At 36.4% G+C, this 26,672-nt stretch overlaps 1 protein-coding gene across 5 annotated transcripts in view; it reads left to right on the forward strand.

Annotated features, from left to right (window-relative positions):
- NOL4 (nucleolar protein 4) overlaps positions 1-26,672 on the forward strand; it is a gene marked incomplete at both ends in the record, with an annotated part of 415,641 nt that overhangs the window by 194,600 nt on the left and 194,369 nt on the right. For all 5 annotated transcript variants that reach the window (XM_080821656.1, XM_080821654.1, XM_080821655.1 and 2 more), the window contains one exon: positions 17,763-18,046. In XM_080821656.1, the coding sequence (XP_080677782.1) occupies positions 17,763-18,046 (284 nt within the window). The remainder of the gene's footprint in view (positions 1-17,762; positions 18,047-26,672) is intronic.

The following is a 26,672-nucleotide window of genomic DNA, read 5'->3' on the forward strand; positions in this document are numbered from 1 at the left end:
TGGTTTCATCCATTAACTTATTTTCAGTTATTTTGTCACTATTTACTGCAGCAAATTGGTTAGTATACCTTGGTGGTTATAGCAAAAAGGCACATTTTGGGTAAAAATATATTTAAATAGAGTATGATAAAAAATGTCCATGTCTTGCTTTAGGATAGTCTAGAAAACAATGCTCAGCCCATATCTGCAAAGCATCTAAGCATTTTGTCAGAAAAATAGAGGATGGTATCTTAAAAAAAGTACTTATATGCTTCCAGAGACAATAACTACCATTTTTTTTTTCATAACCGGTGCTTGCAGCATTACCCAAAGAACTGGATGACATGAGATATGTGGGTGAGGGGAAAAGACAGGGGCTCTGGAGTCCGCTGCCCTGATTGTGAATTGAGCCTTGGCACCTGTGGTGTTTTAATGGGAGTCATTTGCTCGAGATTCCAGAATATGCCTCTGCGATTTTAGATTAGCTGGGTCTGCTGTGAGGATTAGATATAATGAAATAAGCACCCGGCATATAATATTAAATTATTTTTAATGGCAAACAGTCAGCACTAATTAAGCAGTATACTTTTTTGCATCAGTTACTTCAAATAATGAGGGCAGAAGGGAGGGGTCAGTGTCTGTAAGAATGATGTCATAATAAGGGAGACAGTGACTTAAGGAGCCCAAGAATAGGAAGAGTAGAGCAGCCGGCCCATGAATTAGCCTTGGTCTCACTGAATTATACACAGGGTTATCATACAATTTATTGTCCATTTGGAGTCAGAGGGGGCACAGTTAATACTTACGCTATCACCAGGACTGTGGGAAGCCAGCCTACCACGTATATACTGTCTGTTGTAAACCTTTTCTCTGTCCATCTGTCTCCCGACTCTGGCTTTCTCTGATGAATTTAGCTTGTTCATGGTCCCTGTAACCCCTTCTGTCCAATGGTTCTTATTTTAGCTGCAGTTACTAAGCAAGGTAGGAGTTTGGGCTTCTGAGATTTTTATTATGCTAAATAATAAAATAGCTGAGGTGATTTGTATGTGATTATGTTATTCAAAGTGAAATAAGTTCTCCTCAACCACTTTCCTCCTGTCTTCTGCTGTCCCCTTCCTTCCCTCACCCCCTCCTATCATATAATTATCTGGAAGTCATGTTAATATGCAAGTTCTGATTCAGTCGGTCTGCAGTGAAGCCTGAGATTTGATATTTTTAACAAGTTCACAGGTGATTTTGATGCTGCTCGTCATTAGCCCACACGTTGAAGAGAAAGGTGTTAGTTTAAATTCCAAGAGGTAGAATCTTTTTGAGCAATTTGCTTTTCTGGTGTGACCACAGTTATTGTGGCTTTGACTTCTTATGGTTTGATGGTCCTTTGGTCAGGTGCCTACCTTGGCAGTTTGGGTCTGGGGAGGTCATATGGCTACACCAAGGCAGTAGGCAGGTTAATTTGCTCTACAAGGGAGTGCAGAGAGGAGATCCATACACTCAAATGATATGCTCAATGTAAATTAGTTGTCCTGTTTCTTTTCCTGGAGAACCACTGAAGAAGGAGCTTGACAAGTGCCATTGGCACTGGACACCACCTCTAAACTAGCCAGTCACAACTCAGTAAATGTTTCCTCTCTGCTAAAGCCAAGAAACAATATCTTTGAAACCAGAATCTACTGCACTTTATCCAAAGAAAGATTTTATGGATGGCCATGGTTGTGTAACACTAGCACAGCAGCATGAAATACAGCAGGGAGGGAGTGTATTTTGAGCAGCTCTTGGCTAATTAGAAATAATCACACTGTCAGAGCTCTTATCTTGGTATTATTCAGAGAGTTTAACTTGATATAGTCAGGATAGAAACTTAGGGAAATTAGTTTTTTAATGGTCAACCAAGACAGATTTTGTAATTTTGTTTTGAGGGCAATTCAATGATTTGTTATGATAGAAACAGTGTTAATGAAAATGAACATATATATCACTAACATAAAAAGAATAATTACCTGGGAATCCTTTCTTTTTTTATTTAAAGATTTTATATTATTTATTTATTTAGAAAAAGAATGAGAGCATGAGTTGGGGTGGGAGACAGAAGGGGTAGGGACAGGGAGGGAGAAAGAATCTCAAGCAGATTCCCTGCTGAGCACAGAACCTGCCTCAGGGGTCCATCTCATGACCCTGAGAACATGACCTGAACCAAAATCAAGAGTCAGGCGCTCAACCAACTGAGCCGCCCAAGTGCCCTTTGTTACCTGGGAATCCTTTCAATTCTTAAGCTTTTTCTTTTTCTTTTTTTTCTTTTTTCTTTTAACCCATGCTGACATTACCGCTTGCCAGTATTTTTACTGCAAAAAATAAAACATCAGCAAAAACCAAAATGTTTTCTCGTCTTCCATTGACTTTTTAAGAAACATTATATTTCTACTTGTGACTTGCTAAATACACTACTTTATACAAAGGAGTACTAAAGTAAGGTCCACCTCTCTATGAATATTTGGAAAAAGATGACAAATGTGTGAAAAGTTAGTGTATAATACAAAAAATTTTGAACTGTGAAAAGTAAGACTTTAGAAAATAAGATCAATGTAAATAGAGTTCCTTGAATGGTGGAAGAGATGGATCTATGAGAGCCTGTTTTCTAGAAGAGAATTTGGGGCAAGATGGCTGCCCTGATGTTGCCTAGGCTGCTCAGTCAGAGTCTACCTCATTCCTCAGCCATCCATGATTTGAAAGTTTGCTTGGCTTCAAACTGGATGATAGCTTTGAGAACTTTCATGGTTCTCTGGAACCATAATCCTCCTTTTCCCCCAAATCAGTGCTAGGACTAACTATAGGTCATTTAATATGGGATTAACAAAATTAAATATTTATATGGACTTAAGTGTACCGAATTTGAGAACTGTAAAATGTGGAAACAACTCTTCTACATTTACTGTTTACAATTAATACAACAAAAGCAAGTACTATTTCTGTTATTGAAAATGTTTCAGCATTTTATCCCAGGCAATAACAAACATCTGAGTGCTATGTGGACTCATGATATGTAGTCTAGGATTCTCCCCACACTTTTTTTTAGGATTCTGCTATTATTTTTTTTTAAAGATTTTATTCATTTATTTGACAGAGAGAGAGATCACGAGTTGGCAGAGAGGTGGGGGGGGAGGGAAGCAGGCTCCTCGCTGAGCAGAGAGCCCTATGCGGGGCTTGATCCCAAGACCCTGAGATCATGACCTAAGCTGAAGGCAGAGGCCCAACCCACTGAGCCATCCAGGAGCCCCTGGGATTCTGCTATTATTAAGACCTTTTATTATAAAAGTACCTCTTTATGCTGCAAGCACAGAGCTTGCTATTTTTTACGGAGCACTTTATTTTACATTTGGGCAAGTAGTTCTTTCTTTCCTTCTGCCCATTTCTTTTGTATTTACTTACAGTCCTTTCAACCTGGCACCTAGAAGTGTATACACACCTCGTACACTTACTGAATACCCATACATAGAGATGAAGCCACCCACAGTCATTCAGATGTCACATCCTCTTCCATGAATGTGGGAATTGGTCCTTGTCTACCTCTCACCTAGGCTCTGGTGATCTGGTGTGATGGGAGAGGAGGGGGTGGGAATGAAAGTGATGTTAGAGTTTTATCCTCTTGGGATGACCACAGGACCACTGGCTTCTTTGTAGTTTGAATAGATTTTAACTCTGCCCTATAGGTAAGCCCTTTATTGATTTTTTTTAATATTGAGGTATAATTGATACTTAACATTGTGCTAATTTCAGGTGTAAATATAATGCTTTGATACATGTGTGCATGGTAAAATGGTCACTATGATAAATCCAGTTAATATCCATTGCCACACGTAGTTACAAATTATTTTTTCTTGTGATGAGATGAAATCATTTTTCAAATAGAAAAGTAGCAAATGTGTTATTATTCTCTTTCAAGAGTAAAATTAATTTTCTTTATCCTCCAAATACTGATGTTAATGTTGGTTTTCTATCTCATATTTCATAAATTATGTTATTTTTTCCTTCTATTTATTTAAAGCTTTAACAAGTTTCCTAAAATGATATCATTTGGTGTCATTCAGCCCTGAATGTCAAATACAGTTGTCTTTGGTTATAAATATCATGTAATTGGTCAGCCAGTACTTACAATCATGGCGATATTGAAAGTTCATTTATATTTATAGAAACATCATAGCTACTCAGTTTATGCTAATTGCATGAAGGTTAGGCAGAAGGCCTTTGTTACAATTAGTGGAAGGTGGTAGTAGGCCATTCATTGTGATCCCTGATTTTATGAAGTATTGCAAAAATGAGTAACCTCAGACAAAATCTTTCAATTTAGTGTCTCTAAGAGTTTTCTCCAAAGTTAACTTGGTTTCCCCCCCACATAGCATATTATCTGTCTTTTTCAGGATCTTCTCTTCATAATACCTGGACAGGTGTTTCCTGCTGAGGTATAACCATACAATTTAGACAGAAATTTGATTTAGAATTCAAGGACCAGTTTTTAATCTTATATTTGTCATTATCTATGTGACTTGAGCAAGTTCTTTATTTTATCTTTATAAAGCCCTTTAAATTAGGAAAACTGGTGGTGCTATTTTATTCCTAGATCTGTTGTAAATTTTGTAAAGGTATAATAACTACCAAAATGATTTGTATAATTACAATGCATAGTGATTCAAATCAATGATATTATTCAGATGAATCTAGAATAATATAGTCTTTGTTAGAAAGATATTAGTACTGTGACAAGTGTCTAAATAATAATGCTTTATAAATTGTCACCAAAACTCTTACTGGCTTAGAATACCACTGTTACTGACAGTGATGGATTTTTAACACCAGAGGCAGAAATAGTAAAGAAAGTTTGGTGGAGATCTCCTGGATATCCAATAATGAATTGACATTAACAAGGGAAAAAAATCACAAAGTATTGGCTATAATACCATCAAAGATAATAGAAAACAGACGTCTTGAAGCCAGAATAAGGTGAATTGTATCAGTTGTGATCCAATCTAGAAAATGGAGCCCATTCCATGTTACTCATTAGAAAAACTCAATACCAGGAACTATTTACAATGGTGTTAGAAGAGCTGAAATGCTAAACAGAAGATGGTAAAGCAATACAGAGATTGATAAGAGAAGGAAGCCACTGCTACAGTTGGAGGTGGACAAACCAGGGAGGAGTTGCTGTTACTAGAACCCAAGAACCCGAGAGCCAGAGTTGCCCACCCGGTTGTGTGAGATTCATGGAAGATGCTTTCTGGCATGGGCTGGGATATGGGGAGGAAGAATCCTGAGCTGAAGCCCTGAATCAGAGAGGGTGTGTGTATAAAGTAAGGGTAGGGATACCCACCCATTTTCTCTTTTTCCCATCCTCAGCCTTTGCCAGCATCTCCCATCATTTGAACTAAGCCATAAGACAATAGGCAAAGAAATCTGGGAAATGGTTTGCGAAGTATAAGATGGAATGTGTATGGAAGCCTTTCATAATCCTATTTTAGGATTTGTTTGTTTTTTAGGTCTAAGAAGTTTGTAGTGGCTCAGGTTTCTTGCCATCTCAGAATGTTGGGGATGAGATCATCAGCTTCCTTGTTGAGTAGTTCTGGCTCACTCACTGCAGTAAGGAGAGGAATTTCTGGCAGATGAAGGGCTTAAGAAAAAACATCATAGAGCATGCACTCTAATCATTAGCCTCTAAATTACTCTAAAAACATGGGCATTAAATAGGTCTAGTGTGATTACAAGATTTCTTCTTCTCCACACACTCCCAAAATACAATACACTTCTTCACCTACTTGCTAATGGCTGGAAATACCAAGAGGAAAAGCCTTTCATTCCACAGTTAGAGATGAGATGTTTAAATTACAGGTGCCTAGCTAAAGTAGTATTTTTTCTATGGGGAATTTCAGTCAAAGGCCAATCAACCAATCAGTCAACCAATCTGTCAGTCTCTTCCTTGAACAATGATTTACATCTGAGCCAGTGGGCACACAGACAGCTGGAAGATTGTCTGTTAAGAGGGGTAAGAGAACATGAGGGGCCCAAAGCCAAACTTTGGAGGTTTTGACAATGTTTCCTCTTTACCTACTATATGAGCAAAATCCATAGTGATTTCAGCACATGGGAGCACATAGGTGATATGCAGTTCTGCTTTATGGGCGGAGGGAAGACTCTTGCTTTTGCAAACTTACACTTCACCTTGGTAAAGATCTTCTTCCCCAAGAGTTTGCTAGTCAAGGTAATCAAGGTAATCTTCTTGCCTGAAATTATGCCTTTAGTTCCTTAGCCACACATTTACATTCACTCTATGGGAAAAAAATCCTATTCTTTCATGAGTCTTTTAAAAGTGGGGCCACACTGGCAATAAGTGCTCTTGTTTATTAGTTTTGGTTAAGAGAGAATATTTGGCTTGCTGGCATCTTTTTCTGAAAATTTCCTAAAGATTGATTAAATGGGACTAAAATATCCTCAGATTCCTAAACTCAGATTTGATGGCTGTCAGTTGTGTTTGGTTCTCTTGTATCAAGAGTTGCTTCCCACAATCACATGTTCAACCAGTTAGTTATTGGATATTATCCACATTGATTTCTCACATGTGGCCCCAAAACTCTTCTTTGAGAAGTACTTCTAGATTACTTGCCCCTTAAGGTGAATTAAACCAAGATTTCTGGGTTTTGTTGGGGGTAGAGATTTTTCATGTTCAAGTGGATCTGCATTTTTAATAGTTTCTCTAGAAAATTCTGAAGCAATTAAAGTTTGAGAACCACTGATATGCACTTATCATATGAAATATAGTTAAATAATTCTTTTTTTTAAGAGTTTTTTTTTTTAAAGATTTTATTTATTTATTTGACAGACAGAGATCACAAGTAGGCAGAGAGGCAGGCAGAGAGAAAGGAAAGCAGGCTCCCCACTGAGCAGAGAGCCCGATGTGGAGTTTGATCCCAGGACCCTGGGATCATGATCTGAGCCGAAGGCAGAGGCTTTAACCCACTGAGCCACCCAGATGCCCCTGGTTAAGTAATTCTGAGTGGTGTTACTTATCCCAAGACAGAATAGAAAATCCTTTGTTTGTTGCTGTATTCATTTCACATTGCTGTGTAACAAATTACTGCACACTTAGCAGCTCAAAACAACATTCATATCTCACAGTTAAATAGGTCAGAAATGTAGACAGCCTCTTGTGACTATAGAACTGAGCTCCTTGGTTCCTTACTGGCTGTGGCAGAAGTCTCTATCGGCTCTTTACAAAGGCTTGCATTCCTCCTTACGTGACCGCCTTCATCACCAAGCCATCAACGGCACACTGAAAAACAGATAGATGTGACTATCACCTCTTGGTATTATCCAGTTCAACAAATAGTTATTGAATATTTACTATGTGGCAATATAAACTGATAAAGGAATAAGGACTGGACATTTCCCTTCAATAGTTTACATTTCATAATTAAATTCCTCTAGAGGTAGAGAAACTCTTGAGATTTTGATAATTTTGTCAAAAAGATTTCCTGGAGCCTGGGTGGCTCAGTGGGTTAAGCCTCTGCCTTCAGCTCAGGTCATGGTCTCAGGGTCCTGGGATCGAGGCCCACATCAGGCTTTCTGCTCAGCAGGGAGCCCGCTTCCCCCCCTCTCTCTGCCTGCCTCTCTGCCTACTTGTGATCTCTGTCTGTCAAATAAATAAATAAAATATTAAAAAAAAAAGATTTCCCATATATTGTACAAAAATACCGATTCTATGTAAATTCTAATCTTTGATCGTCTGACAGGTAACATCTTTAAATTTGATTCTACTGTGTTTTTCTTCATCATCTCTGACAATGTTCTTTCTGAGTTTAGAGTCCTCTAGTTCTTTGACTATATTGTATTGTGATTCCAAGTCCTTTCAAAGTATAAACCGTATTCTTAGTAAGATAAAATCAAGTCACTTAACATTTCTGTTCCTCAGTTTTCTCAAAAGTAAAACAAATATGCATTAGTTAAGTTTGCTTTTTTCAAGTTAAAAAAATCATCTTTGGCTAAATTAAGTGAAAACAACACAAAGAATGGGATTCTAATGGAGAGGTACTGGAGTTTCTGACAAAATTCATGGAAGAGTTGGTAATCCACTAATCTGAAGAAGTTAGGAACAAAAGACCACCCCAATTTTAAAAAAAGTCATGGTACCTTCAGTGATAGTAATTTTTGTACTGTTTTTCTAGAGGTTGAGATAAAAAGACCTAGTTCCAGTGACTTCTTTTCTCTGTCTCACAGCTTGAAATTTTTCTCATTCCCTAATATGATATGCCATCTGGAAAATGCTCTAGGAAGGAATCATATGCACTAGGTTTCCAACCCAATGGGTGCTTAGTGCCTACCATCATTTGGCTGCTAAAATGCACACATGCACACACACCACACCATTGCATATCACACATCACGTAACTTTCTCATATTGCCAAAGGTAATCGTACCAAATATTTACCACCTATTTAACATAAACCTCAACCAATTTCATTCTTCCCCCGATGAAAAGAAATCTAAATCCTGTCTAGCTATTGCATTCAGAGATGGTATTGAGGAGCCCCAATTTCTGAGGTCAGATCACCAAGTGATGTTCGTTTCTTCTTTAGTTCTGTAGCAATTGAAATTATGTGATTAACAGACCAGTTAGTATATGTATCTACTACCACCACACCATATATACAACAGTGGAAATAAAACCTAAAGAAATGAGAAATGTGTTTTAATCTTCCAACACTTGATGGCAAACAAAGAAATCCAGATGAGTATTGCATTCCTTTCTGCATCTGGTTCCAAAGCCATAGCTAATATGACTAACTAGTTCCACTACTCATTCCACATTTTCTTCTCTTTAGCTAGCAGTTCAACTACTTATTTTCCAGATGGCAAATCGTGTTAGGGAATGAGATTTTTATCTCTGCCTATAAGGATTGCCTTGACAATATTTTCCCTAGGCAGAGTGAAATGAAAAATGCTTCAGGTACTCTTACGGGCCTGTGTCCCAGTCCATTCTGTTTTTTGGACATCTTTCATTCTCTTCATGTTCAGGATCAGTGATCATGGCCAACACACAGCTCTTCTTTTTATCTGTTCCCATAGTGGCCTACACGGTGTGAAGTGGGCAGTTGTCTATCCCTTTTTATGGAAGTGTCCTTCTTATAGGCCTATGGAACCTATAGCTTCAGAGAATTATTAGAAGTATCATTGCTATCTCAGAAGAGACTTTTTTTTCCAGGCTGATATGGGGCTAAGAGAAAGGCAGCCCCAAGAATCAGTAGCTGGTTTAGAGCATATCACATCCTGAAAAGCAGCCCCTCAGGCTCAGATTGTATCTTTCAGTGGCATCATAGCTGAGTTTTTAGTAGTTTATTTCATTATTTTAGAAGGTCCACAGTTCGTCAATAATGGAGTAGAGAATAAGAGTAATAGCTCCATGGGAAATCCTCTGATTATTTAATTTATTTTTGTATGATATGATTCCCTTGATTAAAATTCATGTGTGGAGGAAAAGGGAGTATATAAAATAGTCTGAGGGTTCTTAAGTGGTGGTGGAGGAGGAGGAAGAATGGGTGAGTAAAATGCAGGACCAAGTCAAAAATAAGTATCCATTCTGCTGAGGACAAATAACTACCCTCTCTAATTAGAGGTGTCTAATACAATTGTTTTACCCTGGTCTGTTATGAAAGATCTATCAATATCATCCTTCCTTCAACTTCTATTAAAAAGTCCTCCAACTTATCAAGTCTCTATACCATTTGGCTGCTACCAAAGAAATATCATAAAAAATAACCTCTGACTGTCTTTGTTCTAAAGAGAATACACAACCAGACCTATCCTCAAGGTTCACTAAATGGATTTCATTGTCCATTTGGACCTATCCATGAAAGCAACTGTACCATCACAGAGTTTCACAGAATTGTGGAAACCTGGCTGACATTTTTTATTCTCAACTTTTCACAAAGAATTTCATTTAAGACCATAGACAGAGATTAAAGAAAGAAGTCTTGTATGGCAGGTCATACTCATACACCCCTGGGGCATGAATAGACTCCTTTCTATATATTGTACTACCACTCAATGAAGGAGGGCTCCTAAGTGTGCATGAATTTAACATTCAGTGAACCAGGTGGTGCTCAGTTCATGATGGCCAGCTGGATAAAGAATCAGGACCTGTTATCAAAAAGCAAAGTTACCCCAGGAAGAATACAGGGCCCTGCACTAAATCTTATTTTTTACTGACAGAATTTCTCTGGTTGGAGATTAGCCCAGGCTCCATGCCCAATCCTGAGCTGCTACAGATGCCTAGATTGCCATCTGATCTAGTTTTTCTCCACCAAGGTCAAGTGGAAAAGCCCCTTTCATTGCAATCAAAAACCAGATGCAACCTACTCAGTGATGTGCCCTTTTTTTTTTTTAAAGACTGAAAATTCTTTTATTTTTTCTCACCATAGCACCTACCCTCCCCTCCCCAATGTCCATCACCCAGCCACCCGATCCCTCCTACCCCCCTCCCCTCCAGCAAACCTCACTTTGTTTCCTGAGATTAAGAGTCTCTTATGTTTTATCTTCTTATGTGTTTCATTTTGTTTCATTTTTCCCTCCCTTCCCCTATGATCTTCTGTCTTGTTTCTCAAATTTCTCATATCAGTGAGATCATATGATAATTGTCTTTCTCTGGTGGACTTATTTAGCTTAGCACAATACCCCCCTCTAGTTCCTTCTTCTTAGCAATAAAGAGGTCAAGTTTTAAGAACTTATCCTTCACTTTGGAGGGGGAAAACTGAATCCCTCTGTATTTTCTTACCCTCAATATTGGTTTTATCATTTTAAAATCAATGCCCTTTAAGTTTTTATATATACCTATATACATATATATTTATTTATTTATATTAGTAAACTCCTTAGTGTGAAAGTTTGACTTCAAAATGTAGCATCATTCTTTTGTACATGTTTAAGATAGCATTATTAAATAGTATATAATCTGGATTATAGTTTTCAAATATGTTGATTACTTACTTTTTGAAAGATTTTTGTGGTATTAAGGACATCGATGTGCAAGACTTCTGTAATCAGCAGTTAAAATTTTTGCATATAAGTAAAAGATAAAACATAGAACAGTGCTGTTTACTCAATAACAGTACTATAAAAGTTGAGCAAAGTAGAAATCAAAGAATGGAAAAGTCATCAGAAGGATCTGAAGAAAGGAAATAAGAAAAATGAGGAGGAAATTTGTAGGTGACGACTACAAATGGACAAAGGCAGGAATGTGTCAGGGTCTTAGATTGGGGAAGGAATGGGGCTGCCCAGCAAAGGATTGATCCATCTATTATCTATCTATCTATCTATCTATCTATCGATCGATCATCTATCATCTGTCTTTGTTTCAAGTTTTTATTTAAATTCTAGTTAGTTAACATATGGTGCAATACCAGTTTCAGGAGTAGAATTTAGTGATTTGTCACTTACATATAACACCTGGTGCTTATCACAGGTACCTTCCTTCATATTCATGACGCCTTTTGCCCATCCACTGCCCACCTCACCTCCAGCAACCCTCAGTTTGTTCTCTGTAGTTAACAGTTTCTTACGGTTTGCCTCCCCTTCTCTTTTTTTTTCCTTCTTTCCCCGATGTCATCTGTTTTATTTCTTAAATTCCACATATGAGCATATAGTATTTGTCCTTGTCTGACCAACTTATTTCTCTTAGCATAATACAGTCTAGCTCCATCCATGTCATTGCAAATGGCAAAAATTTCCTACTTTTTGATGGCTGAGTAATATTCCACTGTATGTATATTCTGTATACATGCATACCATTTTTCTTTATGCATCCATTAGTTGATGGACATTTGGGCTCTTTCCATACTTTGGCTATTGCTAACAATGCTGCTATAAACATTGGGTGCATGTGCCTCTTGGAATCAGTATTTTTGTATCCTTTGGGTAAGTACCTATGAGTGAAATTGCCAGAACATAGGATAGTTCTATTTTTAACTTTTTGAGGAATCTCCATACCGTTTTCCAGAGTGGTTCCACTAATATGCATTTCCACCAACAGTGGAAGAAGGTTTCCCTTTCTCCGGGTCCTTGCCAACACCTGCTGTTTCCTGTGTTGTTAATTTTAGCCATTCTGACAGGTGGAAACTCATCATAGTTTTGATTTATATTTTTCTGATGGTGAGTGACATTGAGCTGTCTTTTAGTTGTTAGTTGTTTGTCTGTTAGCTATTTGTATATCTTGTTTGGAAAAATGTCTCTTCATGTCTTCTGCCCATTTAACTGGATTATTTGTTTTTTGGGTATTGAGTTTGATTAAGTTCTTTATAACTTTTGGATACTAACTCTTTATCAGATATGTCATTTGCAAATATCTTCTCCTATGTGTAGGTTGTCTTTTAGTTTTATTGTTTGTTTCCTTCACTGTGAGGAAATTTTTGTCTTGACAAAGTCCCAGTAGTTCATTTTTGCTTTTGTTTCCCTTGCCTTTGGAGATATGTCTAGTAAGAAGTTGCTACAGATGATGTCAGGTTGCTGCTTGTATTCTCACGAAGGATTTCTTTAGACTGGATTGCCTGCTTCATGTTGCAGAGTAGAGGGAGCTATGGTGTAAGATGTAGAGTATGGACATATAATCTCACTCATATGTGGAATTTAAGAAACAAAATAGTCGAACATAGGGGGATAAAAGAGAGAAGCAAACCATAAACAGACTCTTAACTATAAAGAACAAACTGAGGGTTGCTGGAGAGGAGGTGGGTGGGGGGAGGGGAGGGGTTAAATGGGTGATGGGTATTAAGGAGGGTGCTTATACCAATCCCTGGGTGTTGTACCTAAGCAATGAAGGAATTAGTGAATTCCTACACCTGCGCCTAATATTACGATGTATTTTAACTAACTGGAATTTAAATAAAAACTTGAACGGAGAGAAAAAATGAAGGGTATAGTCTAGCAATGGATATACTTCAATTTTTTTATAGGGGACCCTAGACTAGAAGAAGACTTAGAGCAGAGGGTAGGAGTGATAAAGTGATGAAGGGACTGGGCCCTAAACTCCATTTTGTTAAATAGACTTTGAAGGATTAAAAACATTTTTTTTTCTATTTTTTTGCATATGAAGGTACCAATCTTTTGACACAGGGTTATTTACATCTGTATTTTGGATTTAAAATTAGCTTTATGTTCAGATATTAAAGGGCGGTTAAATAAGGAGGCACCAAAGAACTGGGGGCAGAGGACTATGGTGCATTTGGGGGAAAACCATAAAAGCTTTCTGGACCCTATAAGCATCTGACCTGGATTTTTGGACTAAATTTCCAAGTACTAATCTTAAAATGAGGATTATATACATATTTTTTCCTATTCATTTTGCCTAAAGCACTTGGCCTAAAGGCCATAATGAAGAACTACTGAAAGTAGCTGAATGAGAATGTAGGTCAGGTGCTTTGGGAGATTTCAAATATATATACATCACATTATGTTTATATATGGAGAGAACACATATATGCATATTTATATACTTAAATATATAAATATATCATACTTGATGTTATAGGTTAATTCTCTTTATATAGAGAGAGCTAACCATTGACTCTTGTGACGACATTAGACATAATTTGAACAAATAGTATTTCTAGGGTCTGTGCTAATTGGTGAAGGGAGTGGGGAGTAGGGAAGGAGAAAGAAGAAAATGAATAGCTGGTCACTATGGTTAGTGTTACAGCAACTTACAGGTAAGAGCCACAGCTGAGCTCATTTGCATGGTCCTCTGTGCAGCCCCAAATCCATCCCAGCAAAACCAACCTCAGAGCAATGCAACCCAAACATCCAACGGCCTTCCTGATGTCACTGGATGCCACGTTTCCTGTCATCACATTCCACATTCTCTTCTGTTGCTAGGTACCCTGGGCACTCTTAATTTCCAGAGCTCCAGGTGCCGTTTTCTCCTTGGTCCTCAAACACAGAGTTCTTAGTTCCAGTGCTATGGTACCCAGGCTGAAACTTGAGAGAAGCACCAGCGTTCTGGGCGTGCGAACCTAAAGGCCATACCTACAGATCTCAACACTGTACCCTTTGTATAGCAGCTTGCTACCCACACACCAGCAGCCACTTAGGATGGAGGAAATGATCTTGGGTAAGGAAGCAGATTTCCCCTTTGAAGCACTAAGCAGGTATGAGTTGGTTATCATAAACAGGAGTCTGAGATGGGTGGTTTCAAATTCTGAAAAAGTATCTCTAAGGAAGAGGAAATAAAAATCGTTAACACGGTTGCAAGAAACCAGACAATAAAAAACGGTTCATTTAGCTTCAGTTTAATGTCTGCTCACTCTTGATTTCTGTATTTTTCTAATATAGACATCAAAAACTCTGTTTTAAATTTTGATTTATAAAATAGTGGCATGTGACATTACTGGTTCTTTTACCATTTAAATGATTAAATGTGCGAATATATAAATTTTATACAAATAAGTAAATCATTCATTTGTTCTTGAGAAAACACACTGATTTACTCACAAATGAAATATGGAAAGCTGTAGAATTTAGTTACCTTGGTAACATCTGGAGTGAACTACTCTGTCTAAAAATACTTTCTCCTTTATTGTTTATACTTTATACCAAAATTATAAATATATGACTTTTATTAAATATTCTCCTGATATATCATAATGTTTATCTTATTTAAAATGTGAGTAAATGGTACAGTAGTTACTAAATATGTATGATGATTTCAGGCTAAAGACACAGTGTACTATTTTTAATTTTTAACTATGATAGATATTGTCTTTGTTTCATGCTCGTATAGATTTGGTTTTATTTTTTTTTGAAGATGATTTATTTATTTGAGATTGAGAGAGAGAGAGTGAGCAAGAGAGCACAAACGGGGAGGAACAGAGGGAAAAGGAGAGGCAGGTTTCCCGCTGAGCAGGGAGCCTGGGGCCCCATCCTAGGACCCTGAGATCATGATCTGAGCCAAAGGTAGATGCTTAACTAACTGAACCACGCAGGCACTACTAGATTAGGTTTTTTAAATTTTAATTTTTATTTATTTATTTATTTATTTATTTATTTATTTATTTTTTAAAGATTTTATTTATTTATTTGACAGAGATCATAAGTAGGCAGAGAGGCAGGCAGAGAGAGAGGGGGAAGCAGGATCCCTGCTGAGTAGGACCCTGAAATCGTGACCTGAGCAGAAGGCAGAGGCTTAACCCACTGAGCCACTCAGGCGCCCTAGATTACGTTTTAAAATGTAATATACCTTCAGAGTTATTCATTCTTTTAACATATTGATGAAATTTTCTTACATAAAATGTTTAGCACATTTTAAGGGATTCTAGTACACAAATGTTAAATTACACTTTTCTTCATGAATTTGATAATTGGCCTAGAATATGTCCATTATGCTTTGGATTTTTGTGGAAAGAGATAACTTATTCAGAAATGACCTTGCATACTTTAGCATTGGATCTGACTTTGCATAAAGGACATGCGCAATTTTTTGAATTACTTAGCTTTATTATTCCCTGAATTCTTTATTTCAAAAACCTTATATATTTCATGATTAAAAGAATGTTTTTGATTTTTCAGTAACTATGGGAAGTGCCATGTCATATTCTTTATGACTGAGTTTCCCTAAATTCTCTTATGTTTGTTTTCTTTCTACATGAAGTCTTTTGTTGAATGGGGATGTAAAAGGAGTAATTTATGAATAGAATCTTGCTATTTGAATACATTTTAACTTTTTCACAAGATAGTTTTAAAATATTAAATTTTTAAAATTTAAGTTTTTAAAATATTATTTTACTGAAAATTAAGCTTAATGTCCTTTGTTTTCATTTTCCCTTGGAGCTGGAGATCTGGGCTTCCTCCCAGACCGTACTGTCCTACTCCCAGTCTTACCTGTTCTTTTCTTATGATGATTTGATCCCTTCCTGTTCTACACTACTGCTGTTTTGGTTCAGGCTTTCAACAATGCTGATTCACATGGCTTCTAGAGCTCTTAATCGTTTCCCATTTTGTCACCTTTATCCCATTCTCCTCATCAGTCAGAGTAATCTCTTTAAAAATTTTTTTTTCCATATCTCTTCTGACAATAAAATTGATCCTATTCATGCTCAAGGTCCAAGCCAAGCTCTTCACCCTCTGCCTCCCTACCTAGGTTTCTGTTTCTGACTCTATTACAGTCAGCACCCCAACCTTATTTCTCATCCACCCTGTACTTCCCTTCCTTGGAGATGTTGCACCTGCTGATACCCAAGTGGGGAACGCTCTCCCCCAACTTCTTCACTGGTTAAGTCTTACTCATCTTTTGAAATTTGGCTCATATGTCACCTTCTTTAGGAAAACTTCTGTGATGTCTTTACCGACCTTGTTTTGGATCAAAGCCTTTTTTCCTCTGCATTTTAGTTGCATGGCTTTTTTTTTCCCCCATCTCTTTTAGTTATTTGTGAACTCGCTGAAGGCAGAGACTCTGTTGGCCAAATTATTTAACCGCCTTTTGGCCTAATGTAGGTATTCAATAAATGTTGAATAAATAAATGAACAGGTGAGTTATACCACTCCTTCAGAATTTAAATATTATTTTCGGCTTTAAATATTTCATTGCATCCTATAAAAATAAAGCAAACTTGAGAATGTTCAGAATCAAAATATTACTTGTGCACACTCATATTTATATCACTTCACAAAGAGCCCTTAACTAAAGGAAACAATTAACACCTTTGTCCTTCATAATCCTTTAAAATTAATATAAAGATGAAATTAAGAGAAATAGGATTTTTGTTGCATGTAAATTTTGTTTCTTACTCTAATTGTTATTGATGTGTATTTCTAAACAAGCTTTTCATTTATTTTAAAGCCAGAAAATTTTGACTGATTTTGTTTCTTCCCTTTCTTCCCTGTTTTGCTTTTTATTTTTTATTCCTAGTTATTTTATTTTTTATTAGAAAATTATATATGTTGTAAATAATAAAGAGTACTTAAAAATATAGTTCCATTCCAGTTAAGAAGAAATTAATATCAATATTTTAGGCTACATTTTTTACTCATCGTCCTCTATAAGGATATATGTTTTCTTTTCAGAAAATTGGTATCATTTGTCCATTTTTGAAGCTAGCTTTTTCCACCTAACACTTCACACTTCCCATTAATATTAATGGAAAAAGATTCCACATTTCCCATATTCTAATCATCCCAAGATATATTAAGCCAGTTTTTTACTTTTGGTAATTTTTGTCACTTCTGAATATTTGCTATTGTAAGCAATATTGGTATAAAAGCTTTTTTACCTGCACAGAAATGCATTCAATGATTCTACTCCTTAAACTTAGAGGTCCCAGAAGTGTAATGACTGGAGCAGAAGGTGTGAGCACTTTTAATGTTTTAGATGCATAAGCAACATACACCCCACTAGCAGAACAGACATTGCTTTTTTCAGAGAATTTTCACCAAATCTGGATATTCTCACTAGAAAAACAAAAACTATCTACAAAATAATTAATGAGTTTCTCTTTGTTTCAATTTGCTTTTCTTCGCGATTGCTTTTGAGATCGAACCGTTTTCCCTATTTTATCTTCTTATTATTTTACTTCACTTCTTTTGCCTAAATGTGCCTACTAGATTACACGTAACAATGGCTGCTTCACAAGTTTATTTGTAAAGATAAATTACACAGGATATGTAACGTGACCACGATGCCAAGCACATAACAGGAGCTCGGTGAATGTTGAAATAGTAACTGAATGGCACATTAATTAAAATCAAACTATTCTTTCCAACAGATGATTCTGCTGCAGAGAGTTTTAATGGCAATGAGACTCTGGGGCACAGTTCAGTTGCTTCAGGGGGAACACACAGCAGGGAGATGGGCGACTCCAATGGTGATGGCAAAACTGGGCTGGAGCAGGAGGAGCAGCCACTGAACTTGAGTGACAGCCCCCTCTCAGCACAGCTGACTTCGGAATACAGAATAGATGACCACAGCAGTAATGGAAAAAACAAATATAAGAATCTTCTAATCTCTGACCTCAAGATGGAACGAGAGGCTAGAGAAAATGGAAGCAAGGTAAGATCACGTTACAATTTTCAGAGTTTCTGAGTTTGTCATGAAGGTTGTAAAGAAATACATATTTATATGAAAGATGAAGATTATTTTTGCTAAAAATATTTTAAACAAATCCCAATGATATGTTGCCAAGAAATTAATAACTATAGATAACCTATGTCCAAATAAGCAATAATTTTCAGGAATAACAGCAAAATGGATAGTTTTTCAGACAAAGCTGTTGGTATGTGTGGTTTTTGTTTTTTTTTTTAATTTAATTCAATTAGCCAACATATAGTACGTCATTAGTTTCGGATGTAGAGTTCAATAATTCATCAGTTGCATATAACATCCAGTGTTCGTCACATCACATGCCCTCCTTAATTCCCATCACGTGTGTTTTTATACATGAAATCATTTGATATAATGTTTCTCCTTTATATAATCTTTGTATGGCTGTGTCTCTGGGAGTTTGTTGAGCTCAGATGTCAAAGTTTAGCTCTCAGAACACAATTATGGACTCTTAGAAGATCACTGTCTAGTTTTTACTAGATTGGACAGGCGTACACACAAATAAAGTTTCAATTAGACTCTCAAGTTTGCTTTAGAGACCCAGGGAGTTTGGTGAGTAATTTACTCCCCATACCTGGGAGAAACGTGTCGGTGTTCTAGATGAAGCATGTAGATTAAATAACTACTACGACAAGTAATTTATCACAAACTGTATTCTACAGAAGACAGAACCATGTTTCAGACATATCTAAATTTCCAGATTCTTTATATTAGAATAAATTACAATCCTTCCCATTCCCAATTGATTAATTTTTAAAAATTTTTTGATCCTTCTCTTTTGATCTCTATCTTCACACCCATTTTCAGAAATACTGCCAATTCTTCTTTTGTTTTCATTTAAAGTCTAGTTAACATACAGTGTAATGTAGTTCCAGGTATACAGTGTAGTGATTCAATAAGTCCATGCAACACTGGTGCTCATCACAAGTGCACTCCTTCATCACCATCACCTATGTAACCCATCCCCCACTCACCTCCCTTCTGGCAACCATCAGTTTGTCCCAACTGACTTATTAAAAAAACAAACAAACAAACAAACAAACAAACTTCACATTTCTATCAGTTTGAAATAATGCATGCTGTGATTTTTGTTCCGTAATTTTTGAAGGTATACTTTTGAACACAGGAAGATTTTTATGGAATATACATTTTGATTCCCTCCCCCCCACCCCCCACCCCCACTTCTAAATTAGAATCGAAGTACTGATCTTTTGATAAAGCTCTTAAAGCAAAATGTCTTAATTTGAATTTACTGAGGCACTGTACTTCCTAAATTGGCTCTGTTTAAATCCTCTTGCTTGCCTGAGGGTATGATGTTTTATCCTCTTTTAAGCAAGCCACTGACATCATCAGACACTTAAGCACTTCTGCCTGAGGGAAGCTGCTACAACTTTTGCTGGGGTAAATGCGCAAATATTCTCTCCAGTGGTTTAAAGCCAAATCACACAAGCACAAACGATTTGTATTCACTAACATGATCTGAATCGAGGTTACATTTTATGGAACGAAATAACTTTTAAGTGCTCCGGCCATCCACATTGTCCATCTGGTCTTTATAAACGTCCTTTTTATGCTATGTATCTGTTGAGTATTTTTCTAAAATTATGCACTGGTTTGCTCTTTATCCCCGTATTCATTATGATAGGAACTATGCTCATTTGAAACACAGCGTTGCACATTTTAAACAGGGTGAAGTTACTTTTCTGCTCTATTTAAGATGAAGTTGTGAAAAGTTCAGATTGGGCTGTATGTGAGGAGTAAAATGAGAAATGGGCTTAGGGAAGAAACATCCCAGAGGAACCAAACATTTAAGGGTTTGGTAAAGGAAGAATAGCTTCCAGAGCTGACTGGGGAGTAGCCAGAGATATGGAAGAAAGATCAGAAGGATATAGTATATGCAAGCTAAGCGTAGTCTACCTTTCACTAAAGAGAGTGGTCAGCTCTGAGGCACAATGCTGACGTACCAAGTAAGATAAAGATAGAAAATAGTTGAGTCTGTGAGAACAGATTTAGAGCACTTTTGGAGCAGAATCCAGAGTGATTCTTTATTCCTTTCTTCAAGGATAATATAATAAAAGAATATATTGAATACCTGTCATATTTGCACTACTGAAGTAGCAGAGACAACTCAGAGAGGAGTCTTTATTCATAAGAACTTCAATAAATCGTTTTGGTAAAAAGGGGGACATATACATAGAAAAAATTCTTAGTTATAAGTCTATGTAAATATTCATTCCTGTGTTAAAACATTGGGAGTTCAAAGTAAGAAAATACTATTTCTATTGGAGTAATGAAGAGGGCTTCCTAGAGGAAGTGAGTCTTGAACATTGAAGGGCATGTAAGATTACCATTTTTTCAGAAGGGGTCTCCTTTTGGATATTGTGAAGAGCCTGGAATGCACAGGGAAGATGAGTTGGTCTCATAGGTTAGGGAAGCATTGTCTATTTGGAACTAGGTAGGACTTCATAACACGGTATTTGAGGAAGAACCCAATATTGTTATGCAATATAGAATATTTGCCACCCATTAATTTACTCACTAAATATTTACTTACAGACTCCTACATGAAGGCACTGTTATAGAAAGCAAAAACATGGAAAGGAGCAAACTGGGGGCCCAGCCCCTCAAAAGTTCAACAAGCAGGAGAGAAAGGCAAACCTCTGATTATAATCTGATTCCATAAGTAAAATGATGGGCAAATGACAAGGTGAAATGAGAAAAGAAAGGTGGGGCACCCGTGGGACTATAATGATTCTTAAGGAAGACTTTATAGAGCGATTAATGTCATCATGAATTTGAAGTGTAAGTAGAGTTTATTCAGATGGAGGAGATTATTTATGGTAGAGCATGCATGGAGCCATAGAGCCAGGAGAGAGCATACTGGGCATGGCAATTTGCAAGAAGCTTAGCATGGCCATAGCAGAGAATATGGTGGAGAAATGGAGTATAGAGAGTTTCCATCAGCAAAGACTTCATGGGTCAGTTCAAGGACTTTGGATTGCATCCCATAGACAAGTTTACCATGATAAGGTTATGGTCAGCTTGCAATTTTAGAAAGATTATTCTGGCTACATTGGAGCAGATAGATAGGAACTAGGGACAGATAAATAGGGACTAGGAAATAAAAAAAGACATAAAACTGGTTAGACAGCTGTTGTGGCATTCCAGGAAGAAAATAATGCAGGAATACAGAAAAAAAAAAATGAACCTTTTACTTTTGTTCTTTTGATATTGTATTTGTGGAATAGATAGCTTGATAGATTTTATATAGCCAGACTCCTGGGAATGTTTTTCACATACAGTACAGTACAAAAGCCTCTTTATACATTCCCATTAGGATGTAAATTCTGTAAGAATGATATCTACCTTGATTGCTGAGGTATGTCTAGCACCTGGCTTAATATGGGTACATAGTAGGTTCTCAAATATTTCAAAATAAAATTTTAACAAATGTGGGAAGTGAAGCAGAAAGCATTCTGGAATGACTCCAGCCTTATTGGCTAGAGTTTGACTGTAGATTGACTAGGTGGATGGTGACACCATTTTCCAAGATTCAGAATGAGAAATATTTGAAGAAGTAGTTTTTTGATACATAAGGTTTACCATGTCTGTGTAGTACCCATGAGATACGTTTCATAGGCATCAGGGATATATGTTTCAGCTCAGAATAAATATTCATACTGAAGAAAAAAACCTGTGAAAGGTTTAGACGTGCAGCTTAAAGCTGTTTGGTTGTTAAGATCACTTCAGAAGATCATAGACTGAGGAGACAAGAGTCAAAATATATCACTCTATAGAAAAATACCGGCCCATCAAGAACAAGTGGCATAAAAGGAGTTTGCGGAAGAAAAAAAAATGAAGGAGAAAGTTAAGGCAACCATATAAGGAAATGTTTTAGAAGCCGAAGTGTGGGGGCATTTCCAAACTGATGTGTAGGTAAATGGAGTAATTCTTAGGTGAAGTGACACAGGTCTAAACCCGGACGATGGTTAGGAGAGTTAATTCTGGGAGTTGGAATTAGAACACATGGCAGAAGAAGGAGCAAAATTAGTGGGGAAGTGGACTGGACATAGGTATAGAGGCTAGATGGGGAAGCTGAAGCATTTTAATTGTGAAGGAGACTGTGTCTGGAATTTTGTTTTAGGGATTCTTCTTGCAATGTGAATTTGTATGCAGAGAGCTCGGGGGTTTCCTGGCTTCGGATCAATTCTTGCTTACCTGAGGCTATCAGGTGAACTTCATACTAAAGGTTTAGCACTCTGTTCGGTTAGCACTACCTTTTGTTGTCCTTAGAAATGTTCCAACACTTCCGTACACATTTATCAAGTGACACTACCAATTTCTTCTTCCAGTATTGTTCAGGCTAGCCCCTGTCATAACTTGGAGGAATATAAAAGCTTAATTATATAGTATCTTTGAAAAACTTAGATTTCTGTGAGTTTGATACTGACCTATTTCACGATTTTATTGTGAATAATATCAGACAAAATGATTATAAAGCATTTAAATCTGAACAGTGAATAGAAATGCTTAAAAAGAAGAGCTGAGCTGGGCTATGCCATTTACCGATTGCTTATTATCATGCAAATTCACTCACTAGACCAGTGAGTCATATTAACCAATCTAAAGAATAAATAAATTGCATTGAAAGCACTTAGGTGATATGTATTTTCTACTAGAAGATGGCCACATTTTTAGAGGACGACTATTAATATTAGAAATCAGAAGAAAGTAGAAATGTTAATTAAAAGCTTAGAAAATGAGACTCCTGAGGAAGTGTTAAGGAACAAGTTATATAGGAAAAGAAGAGCTAAGAAGACACAAATCCGGATATAAACATGTTTAAAATTATTAAGTGAGAATAAAAACAAAACTAAATCTAAAAGAGGGAAATATGTAACTTAGAAACACGATCATTGATTTTTTTTCCTTTTTGGCTTTCTTGTTTTCTTTTAGTATTTGTGACCAGGCTGCATTATACTTAAATATGGTAAAATATTCTGAATCATTCTCCCAAAAGAATAATGTTTCAAGTAATAACTGTAGTAGGAGGGTGATTATTGTTTGAGGGTTAATGTGTCACTGTGGTTATCGCATATTTGGTTTGGTTTTTGGCTCCGTTCCCCAGACTCTTCAGCTTTCACTTTATTAAAATAATGTTTTTCCCCAAAGTGGTCCTTGTGACATCTTGTCAATGAGTCTTTCCTTTAAATTCTTACCAAAATGAGTATTAACATTCAAATTAAAGTTTATAAAATACACATCATAATTACCATTAATAATTGCTATGCCATTTTATTTAGACATGATGAATGGAAGCAGCGCGATTTTTCTAAATATCTCTGTACTATTTAGGTGTAAGGAGATTGCCTTTTAAAACATGAGAGCCACGGGGTTACTTTTGGAACAATATTATCTTGGTCTTTGTTGTGTGGTTATTCTAGCTCATTCTTGTTTTAATTTGATGATTTTCAATATCTAGCTTCATGGTGTTAAATAAAGATTTGGGCACCAGTCTTCTTCAGGATAGAAACAACAGTATATATTCAACAAGTATGCCTCATATGCTAGACACTGTCCTGGGTATTACAAAAAAAAGTTTCTGTCATTAAGAACTCACATTTTGGCCAGAAAGATAGACACAAAGTTAAATAACTGTGTTATAATATGGAAATTAATTTGTATATGGGTGTGCCTTCTAACCATGTCCTGGAAAGTTCCCAAGTTAATTTTTCATGGTTAAGTAGGAGATAGCCACTTGGTGAAAGGAAGTAGGAAATTCTCTAAGAACACATTAAACTAAGGCCTAGAAATGCTGAGGATGGAAGAGGTGAGGGATAAGACTGGAGCAGTAGTTCAGGGTGTCAGACTAGGGTAGGCTCTGGATGCCCTTTTAAAGCTTGAACTTCACTTTGTCCACAGGGAATTGCTTAGAATGAAGGATGGGAAAACAGCATGGTCAGATTGTGTTTCAGGGTAGATCATTGTGGCATCTTTGTCCCAAGATGGCTTTAAATGGCATAAAAAGGGAGGAAGCTACTAACAGGATGAGGTCTTGCCTTAGTGAGGTGGTGGTAGGGATGGAAAGGAGAGCAAAGAATTAAGGAATATTTAGAATGTTAAATGGACAGAATTGGGAATTTTATTAGGTAATGATGGAGGGTGTGAAAGAAACTTAGAGCCAGAAGTTAAAGGATATATTAGTTCTGATACTAGGATGTTATGTCAACTCTAACAGTGATGAACACTTACTTGGGTATGCGTTCATATTCACAACTCAAACCACCTCTATGTGGTAAGGAGAGCAAGTGTAATTAGCAGGCCTATTTAAACGTAAGTGCATAAAATCTAATGGATGCTAAGCTATTATCTAATATTAATTATACACTAATTAAGTGATAGATCCTGGCATTGAACGCAGGTCTTCTGATTTTGCAGCCCATGAGCTTTTCACCATACCCACATACTGGTTGATGTTGTATAGAACTAGTTATCTCTGTGGACCATATGGGGACTATGATGAGCATACTCTCCAGAGAGGCAGAGATTTAAAACAATTAGTGAATAGTTCCTTGATAGATAGCACATATTTGGAGTGGCATTTATTATATGTATATTTGTTTTGCTCTCCTATATGAATTATTGTACATAAAATACTATACTAGTGCCTCTATTGGAAAACTAAGCATATATCCATTATTACTTTTGTGCATAAATGTAAATAAATGGATAGTTGAGTTAGAGTGGGTGCTTGAAAAGCCCCAAAGTAAATTTTAGCCTTACATTTTGCTAACTACTAATTTAAAATGACATCTTCATGTATTTTACATACATATATATATTTACATATGTATTATATATAGATACATATAGAAAGAGTGTGTATGTGTTTTATATTTTATACTCATGAGTTACGCGGACTTCGGTTCTGCTCATTATTGGACATATATTTTTTCCTTCTGTCCTTAGAAGATCTTTTTTCATCAAAAGATATATAAGAAGGATATAGTATCATGTGATTTTTTTGTAGTGTCTATAATATTTGCAACCTAAATTTAAATGTGTATTATGCTTAGGAAAAAATATGTGCCTTATTCAGGGACCATTGAATTAACTACTCTGTAGAATAATATCATTTTAAAAACTGCCTCATTTTCCAGATGAAGAAATTAAGACCCATTTAAGTGACTCCTAACACCCAGATCAGTGTCCTCCTGAATCATTATGCTGTCATGGTTACCACCTGCCTATGATTATATTCTTGATACGTTATTATAGGAAGAGAAGGGGTAAAGTCAACATTTTTGAGTGCCTACTATGCATGATCTAGTCTATGTTTGCTCATTTCGCATTTGTTATCTCGGGAGAATGGCGAAGACAAGGAGCTTCTAAAATTTATACCCTGAAATGTGCAAAGTGAAGTTGATTTTAATTCTCCATATCCAGCAAAATACACATTTTGAGTTCCCTTTTAAACATTTGAGTTCAATCAGTTCAATACAAAATCTCAACTGATCCTCCAGCAGTCAGTGTTATGCATTGATAGGTAATCTGGTTAGAGTAATATACTTTTGGCCAAATACAAAATAAAGAAAACTGACCAATTATCTTTGTCTTTATTTGGATGGTTAATCAGTAGCTCAAAAAGAAATAGGGTTGTATTTTGGATGCTTTATGTAACTTTTTTGGGGGGGGTTTGAGTGGGTTTTTTGTTTTGTTTTGTCTGCATATGTGTATTTGTCTGTCTTACATTTGTATTCTGTCATTTGGGATAAGATACAATTTTAAAAATGTCATTTGAGGGGCGCCTGGGTGGCTCAGTGGGTTAAAGCCTCTGCCTTCGGCTCAGGTCATGATCCCAGGGTCCTGGCATCAAGCCCCGCATCTGGCTCTCTGCTCAGCAGGGAGCCTGCTTCCTTTCCTCTCTCTCTCTCTGCCTACTTGTGATCTCTGTCAAATAAATAAATAAAATCTTTAAAAAAAAAAAGAAGGAAAAATGTCGTTTGACTTATGGGTATCTTGAGAATGGTAGAAGAACCCTAAGAGAGAGAACTATAATTAATATACCCAGAAGTAATTTATACACATCTCAAAATAATTGGTATTACCAGGACTCATTGTGAAACACTCTGATATTGATCCAAATTTGGGGAAAGAATAAAAGAAATACCAGAGGTCAAGAGTAATATATTCTAATTTGTCTCAATATTATAAATTTATATTGTTTTCATTAGTGTTAAATATTTGATGAGTCTTAGAGTATATTCCTGAAAGCAATTATCTGTAACATTGTTATTAGTATGATTTTTAAAAAAATTTTTGAATTGAAGATCTTGGGGTTATTTGGAATCAAGATAATAACATTGATGAGAGTTTAAAGAAAAGGATTAAGTAATAAAAAGTCATAATCTTTCATCCCAAGGAATAATAATAATAGGTAACATTATAGAGTTCTTACCATGTGTCAGGCCTTATTTTAAAAACTAACTCATGTAATCTGCACATAACCCAAAGCAATTAAGTTCTGTTATTATTCCCATTTTTACAGATGGGAAAACTGAGACCCAATGACATT

This window comes from Martes martes (assembly GCF_963455335.1).
Source record: "Martes martes genome assembly, chromosome: 13".
Taxonomy (NCBI): Eukaryota; Metazoa; Chordata; class Mammalia; order Carnivora; family Mustelidae; genus Martes; species Martes martes.